General features: G+C 47.6%; 1 protein-coding gene across 5 annotated transcripts in view; it reads right to left on the bottom strand.

Moving 5' to 3' along the window:
- The window catches only part of LOC146811975 (uncharacterized), a 696,581-nt gene extending 679,734 nt beyond the window's left edge, over positions 1-16,847 (bottom strand). For 3 of the 5 annotated variants that reach the window (XM_085618952.1, XM_085618950.1, XM_085618951.1), the window contains exon 1: positions 16,716-16,847. In XM_085618952.1, coding sequence (XP_085475078.1) covers positions 16,716-16,718 — 3 coding nt within the window. In that variant the 5' untranslated portion in view covers positions 16,719-16,847. The remainder of the gene's footprint in view (positions 1-16,715) is intronic. The other 2 variants (XM_085618948.1, XM_085618949.1) reach the window with 1 other exon arrangement.
- Positions 16,848-17,863: the final 1,016 nt, after the last annotated feature.

The raw sequence follows: 17,863 nt of genomic DNA, 5'->3' as shown, positions 1-17,863 counted from the left end.
CCGAGACCCAAACCCAATTCCCCAGGTTTGAGGTCGACCCGCTCTAGCTGTTAGGCCACATCCTCTCCCCCTCGCAAGCTGTTATGTTTAGCAAAGTTATTGGGAGGTGTTTGAGGGTGTTAAGAGTCCAAACTTTGGATGGTAGAGCGGGCCTCTAAAAATTGATATCTGTGCCTAAGACTGCAGTTTTAACTAGTCACTTCCAACTCAAACCCTGAGAGTTCCATACTTTATTTGCCGCTGTTGCTAGCAGTTGTCAAGATCACACAATGTGTTTAAATTGCCGATTTCAAACCCTAGCCTGGTAATGTGTACCAGCACAATAACACAACAAGCTGAAGTATGTTTTCAGAGGTGCTGGAGGGTGCTTGCCGCAGAAGTGCTATGACCTGTGCACTCGTAAAATGGGCACAAAGAGGAAGGCAAGAGAATCAAGGGGCTGTCACCGCGCTGTTTCGCGATAAATTAGGAAAGAATCTCGGTGTTTAACATCTTATAGGCCTGTGGCTTTGACCCGCGCGTTTCCTTCTATCTTTGGCACTGAAATTCAGACGTTAGCAGCACTCGTGGAAAAAGCACAGCGCCTAGACTCCAGACCGGGGTCTTTCGACCAGTTCAGAGACGCACAAATGGAATTATTTCCCGCACCAAGTGCTGCTCTCTGCACCTCGCCAGCTGTGAAAAAATTAGAACGGGGTTTCGTTCCAGTGAAATCATTTACACACACATGCACACTTAATGCTAACACATCAACTAAACACGTTACCACTACACACACAATTGCATTTACCTCACACTCCCAAAGACGTAACTACGTACAATATATATACAAACACATCACACACACATGCGCATATATATGAAATGCTATGCTTAGCGCTGCTTTAAGAAAGGCACCCATCCAGGCACTGCATGCAGAGCCTTGCGTGGCGGGTATTTGTAGGAATCTAGTTTCAGGTAGGTTCAGTCGCACTTATTGCCACGATGGCCGTTTGGTACCTGTGCAAACAGGCTGTGTCTGGGCAGAGGCTGGTGGGAGGGAAGGGGTCGGGGCAGCTGGTCGGGAGGGGGATGAAAAGATGGGGGTGGAGGACAGGTGAGTAGAGATAATTGAAATAGTACGCAGTAAGTCAAGGGGAGATGAGAAAGAGCACGGTGTGTAGGGGCATATAGATGCAAGGGGGAGTACAGAAAAAGTCAAACACATGGCAGTGAGGTGGGTGACACTTTGGAAAGCCGAGGATGTTCTCTTGTGCAGCGCTACGAAGACACTAGCGGGGTTTAAACGAGGGCAGGAGAGGGGCTGCAGGTCTGAGCCAGACTGCTTGGGTTCTTCCAGGCCCATTTTATAAGACTTTGGTAAATCTCTTCAGACTTCCATGCCCTTAACCAAGCACTCATTCGACAGCATCATGCCTGTATATGGTCATTGAACTACGAGGTGACATGCTTTTTATAATGTGCAATTGGGAACCCATTCTCCTATTATAATAGCATTATATTAACCGCTTGTGTATCTAGCTACACAAACTGCATTTCCGGCCATGCTTAAATAATGGGTAGTACACAACTCAGCATGTTACCAGTTTAGCACCAGCGGAACTAACACAAGCACCTGAATCCCCTGCGTTCGCATCAAAAACATGAAGCGCAGGAGCTCAGATGGAAATACAACTCGAGAGAGTGTGATTTGAGGGCTGGGAACCGGTCCAAGCTTTCCTGGATTCTGTGCCTCGGACTTGCACACTGGAGAGATGACTTGGCGAATGCTGGAAGGGCTCGAGAGGGGGCAGTAGGTCAAACACTGAGCCCCCTCCACGGTCTAAACCAGTAGTTCCCCCATGTTCATCGGCAACCCGGAGGACAAGGAGCTGCTGCTTCTGGGTGCCTGGACACATCCGGAATGAAAAAGGGAGGGGTGAAAGCAGAGCAGCTACACGCAAGCCAGGATTTAAAGGTGCAGGCACTTCTCAGAAGTGCTCAATGTCAATATTAATTAAAAGAACATTGCGTGTGCCACAACAGACTGGCATTCGCGGCAACTGAATAATGGTTTTCCGGACTGGGAGGATGTGAAATCACGGCAGAAGAGAGGCCACAGAGGAGTTGGAATAAACAGAGCGGGCGTGAAAGCACGGCGGGAGAGACGCCAGGGACCTAGGGAGGGGGTGGAACAAACGGAGTGGGAGGTGTATGTGCGAGCGCAGACAGTGCAACACGAGCAGTCTGCACATGCACTCTACAACATAAAAAACAAGAGCGCACTGAAGCTGACGAGGAGGGAGTGGGAGGGGGGAGTGGGGGCGGGCATGCTTTACGACGCGTGGATTCTGCTTTAACAGTGCATTAAAGTAGGAAGGGAAGCGGCCGTACGGCCGCGAATGTGAAAGTGATCGCGATCACGATAAAACATCAAAGCGGCCGAGCGGCCGCAAAAGTGAAAGACAACGAGTGCTTTCAGGCTGCCAAATGGTGCGCGCGCCCGGCACACATGCACAGTAGTTGGCGGCCTGAAAGCACTCGTTTGCACTTCCAAAAATGCTTACTATAAGTCTCGCCAGAGCAGCGCTAAAGCGCTGTCAGGCGAGACCTAAAAATGGACGATCAGACCCAGAAACCCGATGTCCTGCGAAGACAGTCAACTGACAAGTTCACACTACTCCGTGTCTCCTCAAAGGCCGTGGAGTCCCAGGCTGTCGGACCAGTCCCGCCTCCTCCTGTAGACCCCAGACTGTGAACTCTTTCAGCTGCAGCCTGTTAATATCTTCGAGATGGAACGTTGTTTTTTAAAGTTTCTGCACAGCGGTAACTGTGCCAGAAGAGGCTTCATGCACACATACCTGCAACAGGCAAAATTTGTGGTGCTCTCAGGAGCAGCCCAGTTGTCTATTAATAGTAAAGATAACAAAAACACTGATTGCCTGTAACTGACATTAGATGTTCAGGCCTCTGTTGAGTCATTGCTGTTAATTACTCTCTCCTTAATGATGGGCATAACCAAAGAGGCTGCAGAACGAAGGAAAATGCAACGCCTTTCGCCACCTGCCCAACAAGGCCATTATCTAATATTTTGGTAGCACATAAGAGTAAAATCCGCATGATAGGAGGTTGGCACCTGATAATGCACTCGAACTGCCTCTGCGGATGTTTAGCAGTAGTTGGCCAATGCTCTCGGGAAGGGTGCCAAGGGCTAAACACCGAAAGAGGCAGGACTTATGCATGCCCCTTGACAAATGGAGAGAAGACAAAATGGAGCAACGATGCCAGCAAATGGGAAGCCTATGGGCTGGGCTGTAAGCCACCAAACAAATACAGCACGGCTCATTAAAGACAGCCCATGTGCGCCATCTAGAGCAGAGACGAAAAAACACTTAAACTCCTGTTGTAAAGTATTTGACCGCGTGAACAGGAAATATAACTTTGGTAAAAAACTGGCGACACGGCACATACCACCCAGTCTTTTGCATGCAATATACATCTCTTGAATACAGACATTGGGCACAAGTCAAACTCTGCAAAACCACTCACGCTTTGCTAAGATTTACATACAGAGAGCTAAGCAATGTGTGTACTTGCTCTAATTCATTGCATTTATACATCTGACTTCAGGTCCCAATTTGATAATGTGGACTCTCACCCATCAATTGACTTGGCACATCACAACTTTGGTTTGCTGATGACATGGTCCTCTTAAATCAAACATGATTTGGCCTTCAAAAAATGCTAAATGCTCACTTTTACAAGGTAAAGAAACTGTCAATCTAGAAAAACTGGTTTTGAGAAGGAAAATAAAACAAGCATTTGCAATGCAATTGGTCTCGCCTTTGGGACCTTATATGTATTTATCTATGCAGCACATTAGCCTGGGTGCTGAAACATCTACTGTTCTTTAACATGAAGGGAAAGTAAGCACCAAACTGTGTGACAAGTTATGGGAACCCGGAGAGAAATATAGCCTTTCAGTGGGAAATGGTACAGTCCAAAGCTATTTAATATAAAATCAGAGCCTTCGGTGGTTATAGCACTGAAAATATAAGACTGATAAAAATTATTGTCCACGGGTGCTTGTGGAAGCCAATTTCTATGGATGGGAATCTAGAGAAAGCTAAAGTGATTCTGGTATTTTACTGACCTCTGCTGGTCCTTTTCTATTAAGACAGTTAGAGAGGCAGTTAAACAGTAAAAAATCCCTAAGCGGAAGCAGACAAGTCCTATGGCTGATCTCCAGAGCCCACAAAGTACATACACGTACAAGTATATCCTAATATACAAGTGTATACTGCTGTATATACAAGAGGTCTCGAATGCTCGACCTAAAAAGAAAAAGCGTAAAGTATCTGAGAGATGGGAACTTCATCAAGAACTTGGATGTATGGCTAGATGACTGAGGGCATTCACAGCAACTCAGCTCATTAAAACCAAAGATATCCCTACTTCTTTCCTTACAGGCCTTATTACGCAAGACTATAAATAATTCATTAACCCAAATGGTAAAAGTTATTAAAGCAAATGTATCCCTATGATTCGATATGGAACACAATCATTCTCAGAAATGTAATGCTTCACCAAATACTAACCAAAGCAATTTAGTTTATTTATACTCCTGCAAAAAGCTTCACAGGTTGAGAGTGTCGGAATTTAGCCTCATGGAACATGTGGCCCAACAATCAGCTTTTTAAAATATATACACATGCACACATACATGTATGCACAGGCCTCAACCCTGAAACATTGAATTTTGTCCAAAATGTAATACGGTTTGATCTCGAAGAACTCATGGTCTTTATTCCTCTGCAGTCCTAATATTTGTGATCTGAACACTTTTGGAAACAGAAGCTGCTACATAATCTACCTCCCGCCCAAAAAAAAAAAAAGTTGAACCAGCTACCCAATAGGAGCTCCATTACAATAGACAAAAGTTTAGTAACAGGAGCCACACGTATAGCAAATTCTTGTAAAACCCTTTATCCAAAGATATCTAGCAGAAATGCTTAATGTACATTACAAATTTAGATTGTCAATTATGCTTTAGGTTCAGGGCACAAGTTGGGGGGTACATGTGGGTGGACAGCATCCACCCACTATTTTCCCAGGTGGATGCCGTACACCCTGCCAAGAAGTTGGGCCCCACTGAATGTACTTAATTTGTCCCTGTGTGATTTTCAAACACCTGTACACATTCTGTTTTCCCATATAGTGCTACTCATCCTAATGCAGTGTGTCAGCAAGCTTTACACCACACTTACATATAACATTTAGAATCCATCATATGCATTTGTAAATCATTGTACAGGAGGTGTTACATGAAAACAGTGTGGATTACAAGGTGTAGAAGTCACATCTTCCATAGCTGACTGTGCTATATTGAAAGGTTTACAATGCAACTGCAAGTAGCATAATGATCTCTGTTCAAAGCAGTAACCCATTTACCTAGCTACATAAAATAAAATCTGTCATCCTCATGTTACATGTGCTTTGCATTAACCCTCTACGCTACTTTGAGTCAAAACTGAGGCGAGACAAAACAGATTTTTCCAGCAAGTGTATTAATCTCCAGCCAGAGTTTTTTTACCATTATTATTCATTCACATTTACTGGAAAAAACAGACATCAGCAAAAGGTGCCTTAACCCCATAAGATATTTTATAATAGTCTTTGCAAACAAATAACCAGAACAGATTTACTGTCCGTCTACTTATTGTTGCCATTTTTTGTAGCAGAGTTTAAATAAAAAATTTATCAGTTGAAGACCAGATTTTGCGTCAGTGTTAATTCACTTTTACGGCACAAGCCTGACGTAAAATCTGTTTTGGAATTTACAATACCACACATTGCCCTGCCTTACCTTGCATCAGTTAAGCATTATATGGGTGGTGCTAGGGGGCCCCTGTGCATACATAGATGTATTTTGATGCAGAACCATACCTACAAATACTTGTAAATATAGGTTTGCACCACTCTGGTGAGTCTACCCAAGGCTGGTGTAGGAAGAATATATAAATTTCACCTAGTTATTATCTCTTCGCATGTATGCTGCAGTACACATACAAAGGAAATAGCCTTGTAGAATAGTTTTTGCGTGGCTTTAGGAAAAACAAATAGACAAACTTTTGTAGGGTTCTATTGCTGGATACCAAGGTCACAATCACTTTTTTCTCTCTACCCTAAAGTTAACCTGGAACAATTCTTTATCAGCCCCTTTTATGCATTCATCATTGTTTTTAGGTTGAGCCGAGGCAGAGTGCATGCGCTGTATGCATGCGCTGTCTGCAAGTCCTGCTGTACTGAATACAATTACTTTATCCCCGCCCGCTACTTACCATTGTCTTAGTGCAGCATCACTCTTTGCTCGATCTTAACTGGTTCTGCAGCCGAATGGTCACTTCCGCCCAGGGCCAAGGAGCACTGGTGAATTACTGCTGCTGACTGCGGCCCCCGCAGGGGGCCACTAGAGTGGTCGGCGGCCTAGTGTCGGCTGGGCACCGGTCACCCCTCCCCGCCCCCTCCTGGGGGGCAGGGACTCCGGCTGGTGTCCCCCCCTCTCTTTCCTGCCCGGAAGTGACACGAGGGGCGTCACTTCCGGGACTCCTCTGGGCGTGGGGGGGGGGGGGGGGGAAGGCTATATAGCCCTCACCCACCATGCCGGCGACCTCTTGTCGCCCCGCATGCCTCATGGAGGGGCTGCTTGCCGTCCTGTCCAGTTTCGTCATCCCCGGCCTGGTAGTGCCTCGTGCGACATCGCTCACAGTGAGTGCGGCTCCACCCCCCACCCCGTCCCTGGGCCTGTCCCAGGTGGTTCAGGGGCCATGGTGCGGCCTGCCATGGGCGGGGTGCGAGCTCGCTGCAGGCGCGCGTGGCGGGGATGCGGGCACTTTATTTGTGCTAGGCGAGTGCCCCTCGTAGGGCAGTACTTGGCTGCTCGAGGTGTCCTCCGGAGTGGCCCTTGGTATTTGGCAGCAGTGTGGGGGTTAATCAGTTGTGCAGCTGCGGATGGCGGCCGTGTCCCAGGGCCTTCCCAGAACAAGAGGACACGGCTGGGGCTCTGGGAACTTTGCCATTGTCCGGCGCATTGAACCTGTGCATTCCCTGCCAGCATCAGAGCTGTACCGGGTGCTCGCGGGGGTGCTGGGCGGGACAGGGATTGAAACAGATGTGGTTGGGTGGCAACGGGCTGACCCTGGTCCCCCCCCTTCCCTGTTGGGCCCCGACTTCGGCATATTACCACTAGAACGTGTAGGATGGGACAAACTGCAATCTGCCAGTCCCTTACGTTCTTGGGCCCCCGCCGGTGGGGTATTACCGGGGCTGCGCGGTGGGGGGGCTCCTCTCACCGCTCTTCCATAATCAGGCACTGGAAGCTCCAGAGGCGATGCAGCATGGAGCGGGCCTGACCGCCAGGCAACGAAACGCACATGGTAGCCGGCCTCAGTTGCCATGCTGAGAGCCCGGCGCGGAGCTACAAGTGTGGCGCGTCTTTGATCATAGTGAGGTTCCGGATGCGGGCGTTTCATAGCTGGGCCCTTTGGGAGGGAACGCCTGGCGTGGGGGCGATAGTAAGCCCGGGGTTATGCCTTTAGCAGGGGTAGGCCTGTGGCCAGCCTCCACAAATACGCACTCCTTCGCCAGTGCACTCGGTACAACTCACAAGGAGCCGTTGTGAAGGTAAAAGGCTGGCAGAGTGCCGTCCAGGCTGTATAACCAGCTGAACTAGTTCGGAGCTGGTCTTCGTCTCCTCCATGAGGTGGAAGGCGTTGGGCCAGATTATTCTCCCCCCCCCCCCCCCATTTCATCCTGCCTCCGGCCAGGAACCGTACAGACTGGGGGCACGGGTCAGAGCGAGGGAGAGAGGATGGCATGAACCGGTGTGGCAATTGGATTTAGGTCGTGTCATCCTCAGCTGGCAGTGTGGAGATCTAGCGCCGAAGCCACATCTTTGCCTAGCAAGAGAGACTTTGGTGCAGGAAACCAGGGTTAGAGCCTCGAGGTCGCGTCCTGTGATCCCGGGCTAATCACTTAACTCCCCGTGCCTGCATAGGTTATATAAATACGGTACTCCTGTGCAGCCATCGACTCTGGTGCAGGAAACCAGGTTGAGCCTCGAGGTCGCGTCCTGTGATCATGGACAAATCACTTAATCTCCCCCCGTGCCTGAATATGTAATGTAAATACAGTGCTCAATGTGCAGCTGCTCACTTTGGTGCAGGAAACCAGTGTTCGAGACTCGAGGTCGCGTCCTGTGATTCTGGGCAAATCACTTCGTCTCCCCCCGTGCCTGAATATGTAATGTAAATGCAGTACACATGTACACCGCTCCAATACCTTCGGGTCGAGTCCACGCTATATAAAAGATGCACGAGCAACATTGTAAATGTTGAGAGCAACATTCCCGGCAGCAGTTGGGCAAGTTACCGGAGAAGAGAGGCGTTTTGCCACGTGATTTGCAACGGTGCCTGATCTTGAGCGCCACGATTCAATACTTTATAAGAGGGAGTTTGTGATGAACATTTAAGGATGCCTTGCTGACTGAATGTCTAATCTAGAATTGTTGCTTCTATTACAGAAGACAGTCACTAGTTCTAGGCTTGCCCAGGTTGCAAATGGTACGCCACAGGTTGGCACAGTGGCTATGTTGTACAATCACTAAGCCTGAAAGAAGTGGAAATATGGAGGAGATATGATCGAATTTATTTCCGTTGTCGTGTGCTGCACTGTTGGACTAATATTAGGCCATAGATGAGCATGTCTATTTAACAGTTCCACAGTATCAATGTCAGCACAGTTTACTGCACGTGTTTGAGCAGCCACGACATGAACCATGCTTCGCAGACGCCTTCACACATGCACACAATTGGTTAGAATTTGTTATAGGACCACTCAATGCAAATACAGTTAGGGGTACAGACCGAGTGGGAGTTCTTTCCAAATTATGGGGTTGACTGTTGGAGCCATCGAGAGAATTCGAACTATACCGGCAGATTGCATCACAGGTCCCGCTGCCCTAACCTTTTTCTGAAATGTGCATGGGGAGGCTGTTATTGTTTTCTTGACATCCAAACACCCAATGCTTAAGGCCTCACGCTCCCAATCGCATTAGCCTTGGGCAGGACAGACCATAGTGGGGATAGTCCTAACGTTGAATGGTCATTGGGCTAGGAGAGGAAACAGTTAAAACATTGAACGCTGCCCACAGTCCAAAAGAGGTTTGCTATAAGTCCGCAACTCTTCCCCTCCAATGTGCGTATGTTGGCCTTTATCTGAGCACGGTGTTAAGATGGGATTGACACGTAAAGGAGCAATTTACATCGGTTTGTCCTTTTGTGTGCATGTTTGGCTCATGGGGGGTGTCCATGAACCCGGGGTGTGGCAAGTGGCGCAGTCTGTGGGCTACTGCTAGCCAGGCCTATCAGTAACGGTCACCATTGTCCAACTAGTCAGAGCTACAAATTGTACAGCCTATAGACTACCGTACACGGGTATGTTTGTGTAATTACTGATATTGAGTGGTCTTCTGCATGGTTTGGTTTTGCTTGCAGGAAAGTGCCAGTCATAGGCCCTTAACTGTCACTCAGTTGCACAGATATGGTGAAAATCACACATAGCAAATTGAAACCTAGCCACCCAGGTGGGTGGCTAGCTCTTGGAGGGCAACGCAACCAAGCTAGAATGGTGGTTTATTAACTAATGCAAATAGAAGCATTGATTAAGCCAAAAGATGGGTGTAGCTTAGTGACCCAATTGTATTGAATACAGGGATGCATTGACATAGCGGCAAAAGTCTAAGTGGCCACTACATAGCGCCAACTAAGGCTAAAATCCCATCACAAAGTTTACCGGTGGAATTTGACCAAGTGGTTGCTGGTGCACCGCATGCGAGCGAATTGCAAACTGGCGCTGGGGACAGCCTGCCACGAGTTGGTGCTGGCTGTCTGTTGTAGAGATGACCCAACAGGTATGGATCAATGCACTTGGCATTAAAATCCCTGTTGCCAGCTGAACAAGCCATTCGTATAGTTTGAGGGCTTGGAATATGCGCAAGTATCATGCCTGCACGAGTATCAGGGTTGGTTGTGGTGTTACTATGAGGGACAGCATGGCAGGAGCAAGGTGTAGTGCGATAGGAAGTGGTCGCCTGCCATGAGTCCTGGCATGTAGTCACACAATTGTCAGGTGTTCCGTAGAACTGCCTTGCGGTATGAAGCGCACGCCAATTTCTAGTTGTGCGCAATTGGGTTCTCTAGGTACATTTACCGTGAATAGCTCTAGGTCGGAGATTGTGTGTTACTCTGCCTACAGTTGGCATTACGGTACGTCTGCCTTGGTGGTAACCGGACATGGTATTTGTCCTGGACTTTGAGGAGCGATTCATTCAATGCTTTTCTTCATAGAACTATTCTCACCAATGTTATTTCAGTGTTTGAGGGTACCTCGGTCTCCAACCCACCAATAGTTAAAATTGTTAATCCGATGACTTGCTGTCCACCGGTCCTGGTTCAAGACCGCCTCATGGCGCCCGAGTTAAATCGTGGACCATGTAGGTTTCAATTGTTCAATACCAGTTATGTCTGGGCAATCAACCCGATTGGGTCGCAAGTGATCACTCAGTTGGTCATTGTTTCCCAGAACCCCCGCCCCAGCATCCGTGCAGGTCAGTGGGAACAAGAGGGGCCTCCAGAGAGGTACACCTCCTCTTTAGTTGTGTGGGTCCCAAAGAAGGCAGGGACTGTACATCTCCCATCAGGGGGCCTTAAACCATAGCGGGTTCTCCTTGGATGTGGCACGGCTGTGTACGGCTGTCCGTTTGTTTGCAATATATATCGAGGTGTGCATTTAAACGCAAGGTGCTAGCTCGCATTAATGGCAGCAGTCGCACATGTGATGTGCGTGTGAGGGGAACCAACCACGGCCTGGCGGCAACCCACAAATGTATTTGGCTGGGTGGTTTGTCCAAGCAATGCAGCGTGAAGCAGGGCGGGGCCTGTGCTTGGCCACGCGCAGGCCTGATGTTGCGGGACGGGGAGGGCCGCGCCGCCCCACCCCCTCCAACCACGTTTGTGGAATTGGCCGCGCCACCGGGGCAGGTGTCACTGCACTTCCCGTGCTTTGCTGACCCATTGGCCTTCCGATTACTCTGCGACGCTCCGTCACTGGGGAACATGTTTCCGTGGGCTTGCCGTGCAGACGGTGCATGCGCGGGCCAATGGCGATACTATGTTTCCATACGCTTTGAGTGCTTCTCTGCTCTTTGGGAGAACGTTTTCCTTTGCTACCCTTCACTCCAGATCGGAGATTTTGCACCCCATCGGTTCGGCAGTCTTGAGCAGCTTCCCGTTTGTCACCATCAAGCGCCTGAGACTGAAGCAGCAGGAGAAACGGATGAATTATTGCCAGAGGATCTATAGTCCAATCAGCATTCCGTGCACTTTATACAGTTTTCCTTCTCCGCCTCACTGCCGCCAACCCTCCCACTCTCCCGCTCGATCTACTGTAGCGAATTGCATTGGTCTGTACTGTATCGGAAAAGCATGCACTAATGAAAATGGTTTCTTATTGCACATGGGATGTCTCGGGACTTACAGCATTTACTGAATTCTAACACAATTAACACCTTAAGAGGACCATCCAGAGTAGATTAATTGTACATGGTTAGTGGGGATCGGTCAAGTGTGTTTTTTTAATTATGGTACCCAATTTAATAATGGTCCATGCTGTTTAATGTAATTACTTCGCTCCTGCTAAGTATATTTGTGGGTGCTTGTATGTGAATGAGTGTCCCGAAGGACTTTGCGGTTTTTCGGTCAAATCTAGGAAGCCCTGCTCTTGTCTGTTTCCATGTATTCAGCAACCATATAGTTTTAGTTCTCTACACGTTTTATGATGTTGCTGCCTAATCTCCCCGTGTGCCAACATCCCCCCCACCTCCGGTCGCTCCTTGTTTAATTTCACTTTTTCCTGTGACAGTCACCACAACTACACACACACACCCACTTGTTGCCTTATTAACTGCTATATTTGTTCAATATACATAAATAGGAAGCTCATTAGTCCAAGATGGCAGCCGCATGAAAGTCATTTTAGACCTTTGCCTCTGTCTATGGCAGAAGCAGTTATTGGAGTATTTACTGGGGCAGCATTCTGCCCCAGAACCAATGGCACAGCAAAATGCGAGTTGCAAAATTCAAAGTGTGTAAACTATTTCCGTCCTCATTTTCATACTTTTCGTTTTTTTCTCTTAAATTCTTTTGTTTTAGTTCCACACGTCAGACATCATGCCAATTTGCTAAGTTCTCATGTTCAGGTTCGTCCATCCGGACCTTATTCCAAGAACAAGTATTTCCCAGCATGCTCCGCTGTTGGAAGCCAAGTGCGGTGGGTGCGAGCATTGGCGATTAGCAGTTCTTGTGTTGATGTCGGTACGGGTTGGACATTTTAAAAGTTGGGAATTAACAGAATATGGGAACGGTGATGGATCAAACCCAGATCTGTTGACTGGGTGTGAGTGTTTGATTGGTTCTGATGCTCCGTCCATCACCACCCCCTTTTGTACCGCTTTGTTCGCCATAAGTTGGCAGGGTATGCTCAGACGTTGAGTCCCTTGCTCACTTTGCCACTGGATTCAAGCAAGCCTGGCTGAAGACGGCTGAAATGCCAGAAACCGGTCCTAGGAAGCTTGTTTCCGGTCCAGGGAAGGCATGGCTTGGCAGTTTGGGCTGGACTGTTCCCATGAGGCACAGGGTCAGACTGATTTGCATATGGCCATGTCTGAACTGGGGTGGCAGAGTGGGCTAAAGAACGGTTCTGGATCAAACCCAGATCTGTTGACTGGATGTGAGTGTTTGATTGGTTCTGATGCTCCGTCCATCACCACACCGTTTTGTACAGATCTGAGTTACAGCAGTGGTTGGAAACCTCCCACCCCCAGGTAATGAAATGGATTAGATTGGCAAAATGACCCGAGACTCAGTGCATTTGTGTTTTAAGATAAAACCATCCTCAGGCCATATTTATAATAAATCAAAATCACTATGTTTTAAATATTGCACTTTTTATCTTTATACATATCCATTTATAATATTGAACAACATCATGGGAAATAAATAGACAACTCTTCACAGGGTCCCCTGAGAGTTTCAGAAGGAGTCAAGGTCAACCACCACACAGGACATTGCATCAAACTACATCTCCTACAAGGTAAACTCACCAGCTCCCTCAAGACAGGAAGCCTAGGCCAGCAAGTTAGCTGGTGCCCCAAACCACCATGCCTGATCCAACCCAAAGAGGATCCCCTGGCTCTCGTAAGAGAGCTGGATCTAGGCAACGAGGCCATACTGTGGTCTGTTGGTGCAAGTACCATGCCCAGGGCATCCCCAAGGCCTTTAATGTGGTGCACCAGAAGGTCATGAAGTGCTGTAGCGCACGCCCCGGTCCTTCCCCAGGAGCCATAATACTTCAGTCTTTGCTTGAGGTCAGGCTTAAAAAAAAAACCTTCCTGAATTAGTCTGCCCTTCAATTACTGCAGCCAGTGTGTCAACCTGGTGTGTGCCCAACCAAACAGGACACCTACCCTTCAAGCTTGCAGATAAGGTAAAATCCCATCAATAACTACACCTAGTGAATCAAAAACCTCCCTGTTGCTACTAACTTGAGGTATGGGAGGGTGAGCAAAATAATTTATTCGGGCTAGACAGCTGAGCAGAGTCGCGTCGGCCGGTGTTCGGGGCAGGCCAAGCAACAACGTGGTTAACAGGAGGAGTTGCTCTGTTTCCAATCCGTTCACATGCCCCTGCAGTACCCCAGGCGACCCTGCTAACCGTGGCAACCAATGGCTGCCATCCGTGCTTGCCTGCCGTTGCGGGTCACCTTTTTTTTTGCTGATTTATATAGCGCGAACTCGACCGAAGGTATTGGAGCGCTTTACATGAGCACCGGTTACGTTACACAAGGACACATTCAGGCACAGGGAGATGAAGTGATTTGCCCAAAATCACCGGATGTGGACGCGAAGCCGAGGCTCGAGCCTTGGTTTCCAGCACCAAAGTCAGCAATCTAGCTCACGGACCACATCCTCCCCCACATATATGACATTTTCAAAATGAATCAGGCAGTTGCGGCTGGTCGGATCCGCACGCGTGTGTGGGGCTCACCATACCAGTACACATGCGCAGCTTTGAAGACTGGGCAGTAGAAATAAAACCCACCACTGTCCTGTGAATTTTTTTTACTCTTCCTCGGAAAAATGCATCCACTGCTTAATTAGAACAGGTGCGTCCCATTTGGCACTCATGTTTTGGGACTGGCGCTTATTTTTTTCAGACTGACCGAGGGCAAAACCATAAAAGGAGGAAAGAACTAGAGGAGAAAGACTAGAAAGCGGTCCTAAAAGGAGGACAGGGATACACAAATACCTACAAGAGTGAGACAGGAAGAGTCTGGTGCTAGATGAAAGACATTAGGTGGAATCAAGATGACGCAGCTTTAATTTTCAGCATCCTGACCTTTGAGTGTACCAGATGCGTGTTTGAGCACAACGTTGGGTTCCGGTACCAATTCCTTTACAAATTAAGCACTGGTTGCATCCTGCGCAGGTGGAAAAACCCCAAATGCAATCTTCGATTTTGACAATTGCATGATCATTCTCTTCACCAAAAGTGTAATGGTTTTGGAATACGCATCTGTACTGTGAAGTCCTCAGAACCATTTCAGACCAAAGAAAGAGCCAGTGGGAATGTACCTATAACAGTCATAACTACTTTGACACATCTCCCTAATTATTACCATCTGCCCAGACTGCAAGCGTCCTTCTCACCAAAAAGGGGTAGAAAATTTGGGTTGCAGAAATTCCAGGCTATACAGGCAAAAAATAAATATAGACTCCCTCTCGTTGAAACAATGTCATTCCCCCTTCACTAACCAGGTATCATGAACGGTCTGGGCAGCCCGGGGATTCCAAGGCGAGCTCTACCGCCAAGCTTGAGATTGCAAAACCCCACTTCCACGTAGCCGGCTGACACTAAAGCCGATCTTCCAAGCAGGACAGAGCCAAAGCTTGAACTAAAAAGACCAAGCCCCTGATAAAGCAACCATCACCCATGTTCCCTCAAAGGAATAGTGATGTCCGTAATGCTCAATGAACAGTTACCACAATTGCATCCTCATAACCTACACTGTAGCAAAGGCCTTCATTTTGTTAGATGCGTCTGCCCTAATCTGTAATGAATGGGACGAGAAACCAGATTTCCTGCCGCATCCTTCCTCTGAAGCGCTCAGAAACCATCATTTTAAAGGGTCCCTCGCTTGCTTTTTTTCATCATAAGCCCCAACCAGTTAAGACCGGACTTCCTTCAGCATTAGACTGGTGTATGAAAGGTTCATCACATCAAACGCCATGATGAGTTAGTGAAGAGAAGGTCCTATACCCACTGAAGCTCACTACCATCAGCTGGGCACAGCGGGTACATTTTCACTAAAGTAAGCACAGCATATGAAGCTGCCTCTTACTTTGTGAAGTACTCCTGAAACTAGAGTGCGCATACTAGGCTCAGGAGTAATAGGTCAGTCAGACTGGACGTGGTATAGTCCTTGAGGAAAATCATAAAAGACAGATTGAGGGTTTATAATAAGGTCGAAAACTCTACAAAAGTTCAGAAGACATCAGATACTTCAGAGAAATGCAACTACACAGCGACTAAGCAGAACCACACCCAGCCTGGCACCTATAGCTAATATGGCTAGGCAGCAGCAGTTTACAGGTTAGGGAGTTGCAGCTCATACAAAGTAGTTAATGTGAGATTGTAAGTGTCACAACACTGGGGGGGGGGGGGCAGATTTATGTTCCCTGGCGCATCCCTGCAAATCAGCAGAGATGCGCCAGGGAAGATGCGTCACACAAGTTTGCTCTTGCTCCACCGCAGATGCGCCGCATTTACAATGTGGTGCATCGTGGCGCAAGGACAAGCAGATGCGTTGCATCTGCCGCCGTAAGGTTCGTGGAGTGCTGAAGTTGTGTCGCAAGCGCAACGCAACTCCAGAACTGTTCCAACCTGTCCCATCCCTAACATGGTGTGTCATGCCTTAAACCTAAGCAGCCGTAAGGATTTGACGCACCAGCATCGGAAAAGTGACTGGTAAATTTTCCGAGGTAACGCCCACCCTGCATACATTAAACCTGGCTTGGTTTAATGTGGCAGGGCTTTACAACGTAACGCATCTCCCTAGATGCGTCAGGTTGTAAGTCTGTCAGAGCATGGTTGTTAGCTTTGAGCCACCCCCTAGCTTTGAGCTGCCGCTGTGTCACAAAAGGGACGCAACGGCGGCAAAAGTAGCACACAAGTCTTGTAAATCTGCCCCTGGACTGGCAAAAACCGGAATGGCTGGCTGGTGCGCTCCCACCAGATGGTGCAATTTGATAAGTCTGCCAATCAATCTTTGGAAGAGAAGAGGGGTCAGCCATCCAATCCATAGCATTCGCGTTCTTTCGACACGTGGAGTTAAATAAAGCAAGGCAGGGCTGTTAGACGCAGTCAGCGAAATGAATACCCAGATCGGGGAACATTTTGAAATTAAACTACACCTCAGAATAAACAGAAAACTGAACATTCATTTAAGAGAGCTTGTGGAAGACAGAGCAACACTATCACGAGTAAGAAATGGCAGGGACAGAGCCTATGCGAGGCTTGGGTCTCCAGAGTAGGCATGACCTCACTGGTGCTCTGACCTACCATAGCAATCGGCCATTCCTACGCTTCCTCCGCGAAACCCTCCCGGTTCAGTGCTAGAAACAGCAGCGGGTCGTCGCAGCTCCTTAAATTGAGGCCAAACGCTGCCGAGCCCCAGGTGTGTCTGGGTGGAGCCAGACCCGGAATTAGGGGAGGGGAATAAATCTTGCTATGTCTCGAGTCGAGCGTTTTTGAATGTGAGGGGATCTTGAGAGCCAGGTACCAACTCAGTTTGATATATTTAAACACTATCCCTAAAAAAAGTGACGCTGAAATCTCGAGTTTCCAGAAATTATGCCCGATATATGTAGACGATACTGGCCTTATACAAAGCTCGCATTCTGGTAGTTGTAGTAATACTACGTGGATCAGAAAATAATGCCGTGTGAACGAAAAAGGCGCGACACGCAAAACACTAACATGTGGCAAGTACAGGCGAAAAACACCCTATATTTATTTGAATTTGATACAATATGACAAAACACTTTACGGGCATTTCAGGTCAGACCACTATTGCAAAATATAATTTATAGTCCACATTTTGTAAAATGTACTCAAATCATAATTGCGCGCGTTGCCTTTCTAGTGCCATATTAAATACATTGCATGTGCGGTGCGGTTTCGTGGTCTGTGCTAGTTTTGCAACTTGTATTTTTAGCAGCACACGTTGTCTCTTATTCATGCGAGAGCGGGTAGTGTACATGTATTAATCTGAAAGTGTGCCTATATTCTATTATATCTGATTAGTGTAGGGGCATCTCGTGATAAGTGTGTGGTCGTCCGATGGTTGTTGTAATGCTGTCTGACAATGTATGTTTGAGTGTCTGATGGTGTGAGACATCATAGCTCGGTGACGCTGAACATCCTGTGATTCTGGGCAAATTATTTAATCTCACTGTGCCTAACAAAAATAAATGTGTCCTCATGTAATGCAACTGGTCTATGTGAAGTGCTCTGATACCTGATTCGGGTCAAGTTCGCTCTATAAAAAACACACTCAAAAATAAATCTGCGTGTCACCATGCTAAGGGTCATCTTATTACATCTTTGTTTTTTATCCTATTTCAGAAATAAAAACATTACCAAATTACATTTATTTTTTCTTAACTGCTGATATGTTTTGAAATATTTGTAGTTCATTTACAGATCTC

The sequence above is a fragment of the Triturus cristatus genome, chromosome 7 (assembly GCF_964204655.1).
Source record: "Triturus cristatus chromosome 7, aTriCri1.1, whole genome shotgun sequence".
NCBI lineage: Eukaryota > Metazoa > Chordata > Amphibia > Caudata > Salamandridae > Triturus > Triturus cristatus.
This window is presented reverse-complemented; position numbering and strand designations above follow the sequence as displayed.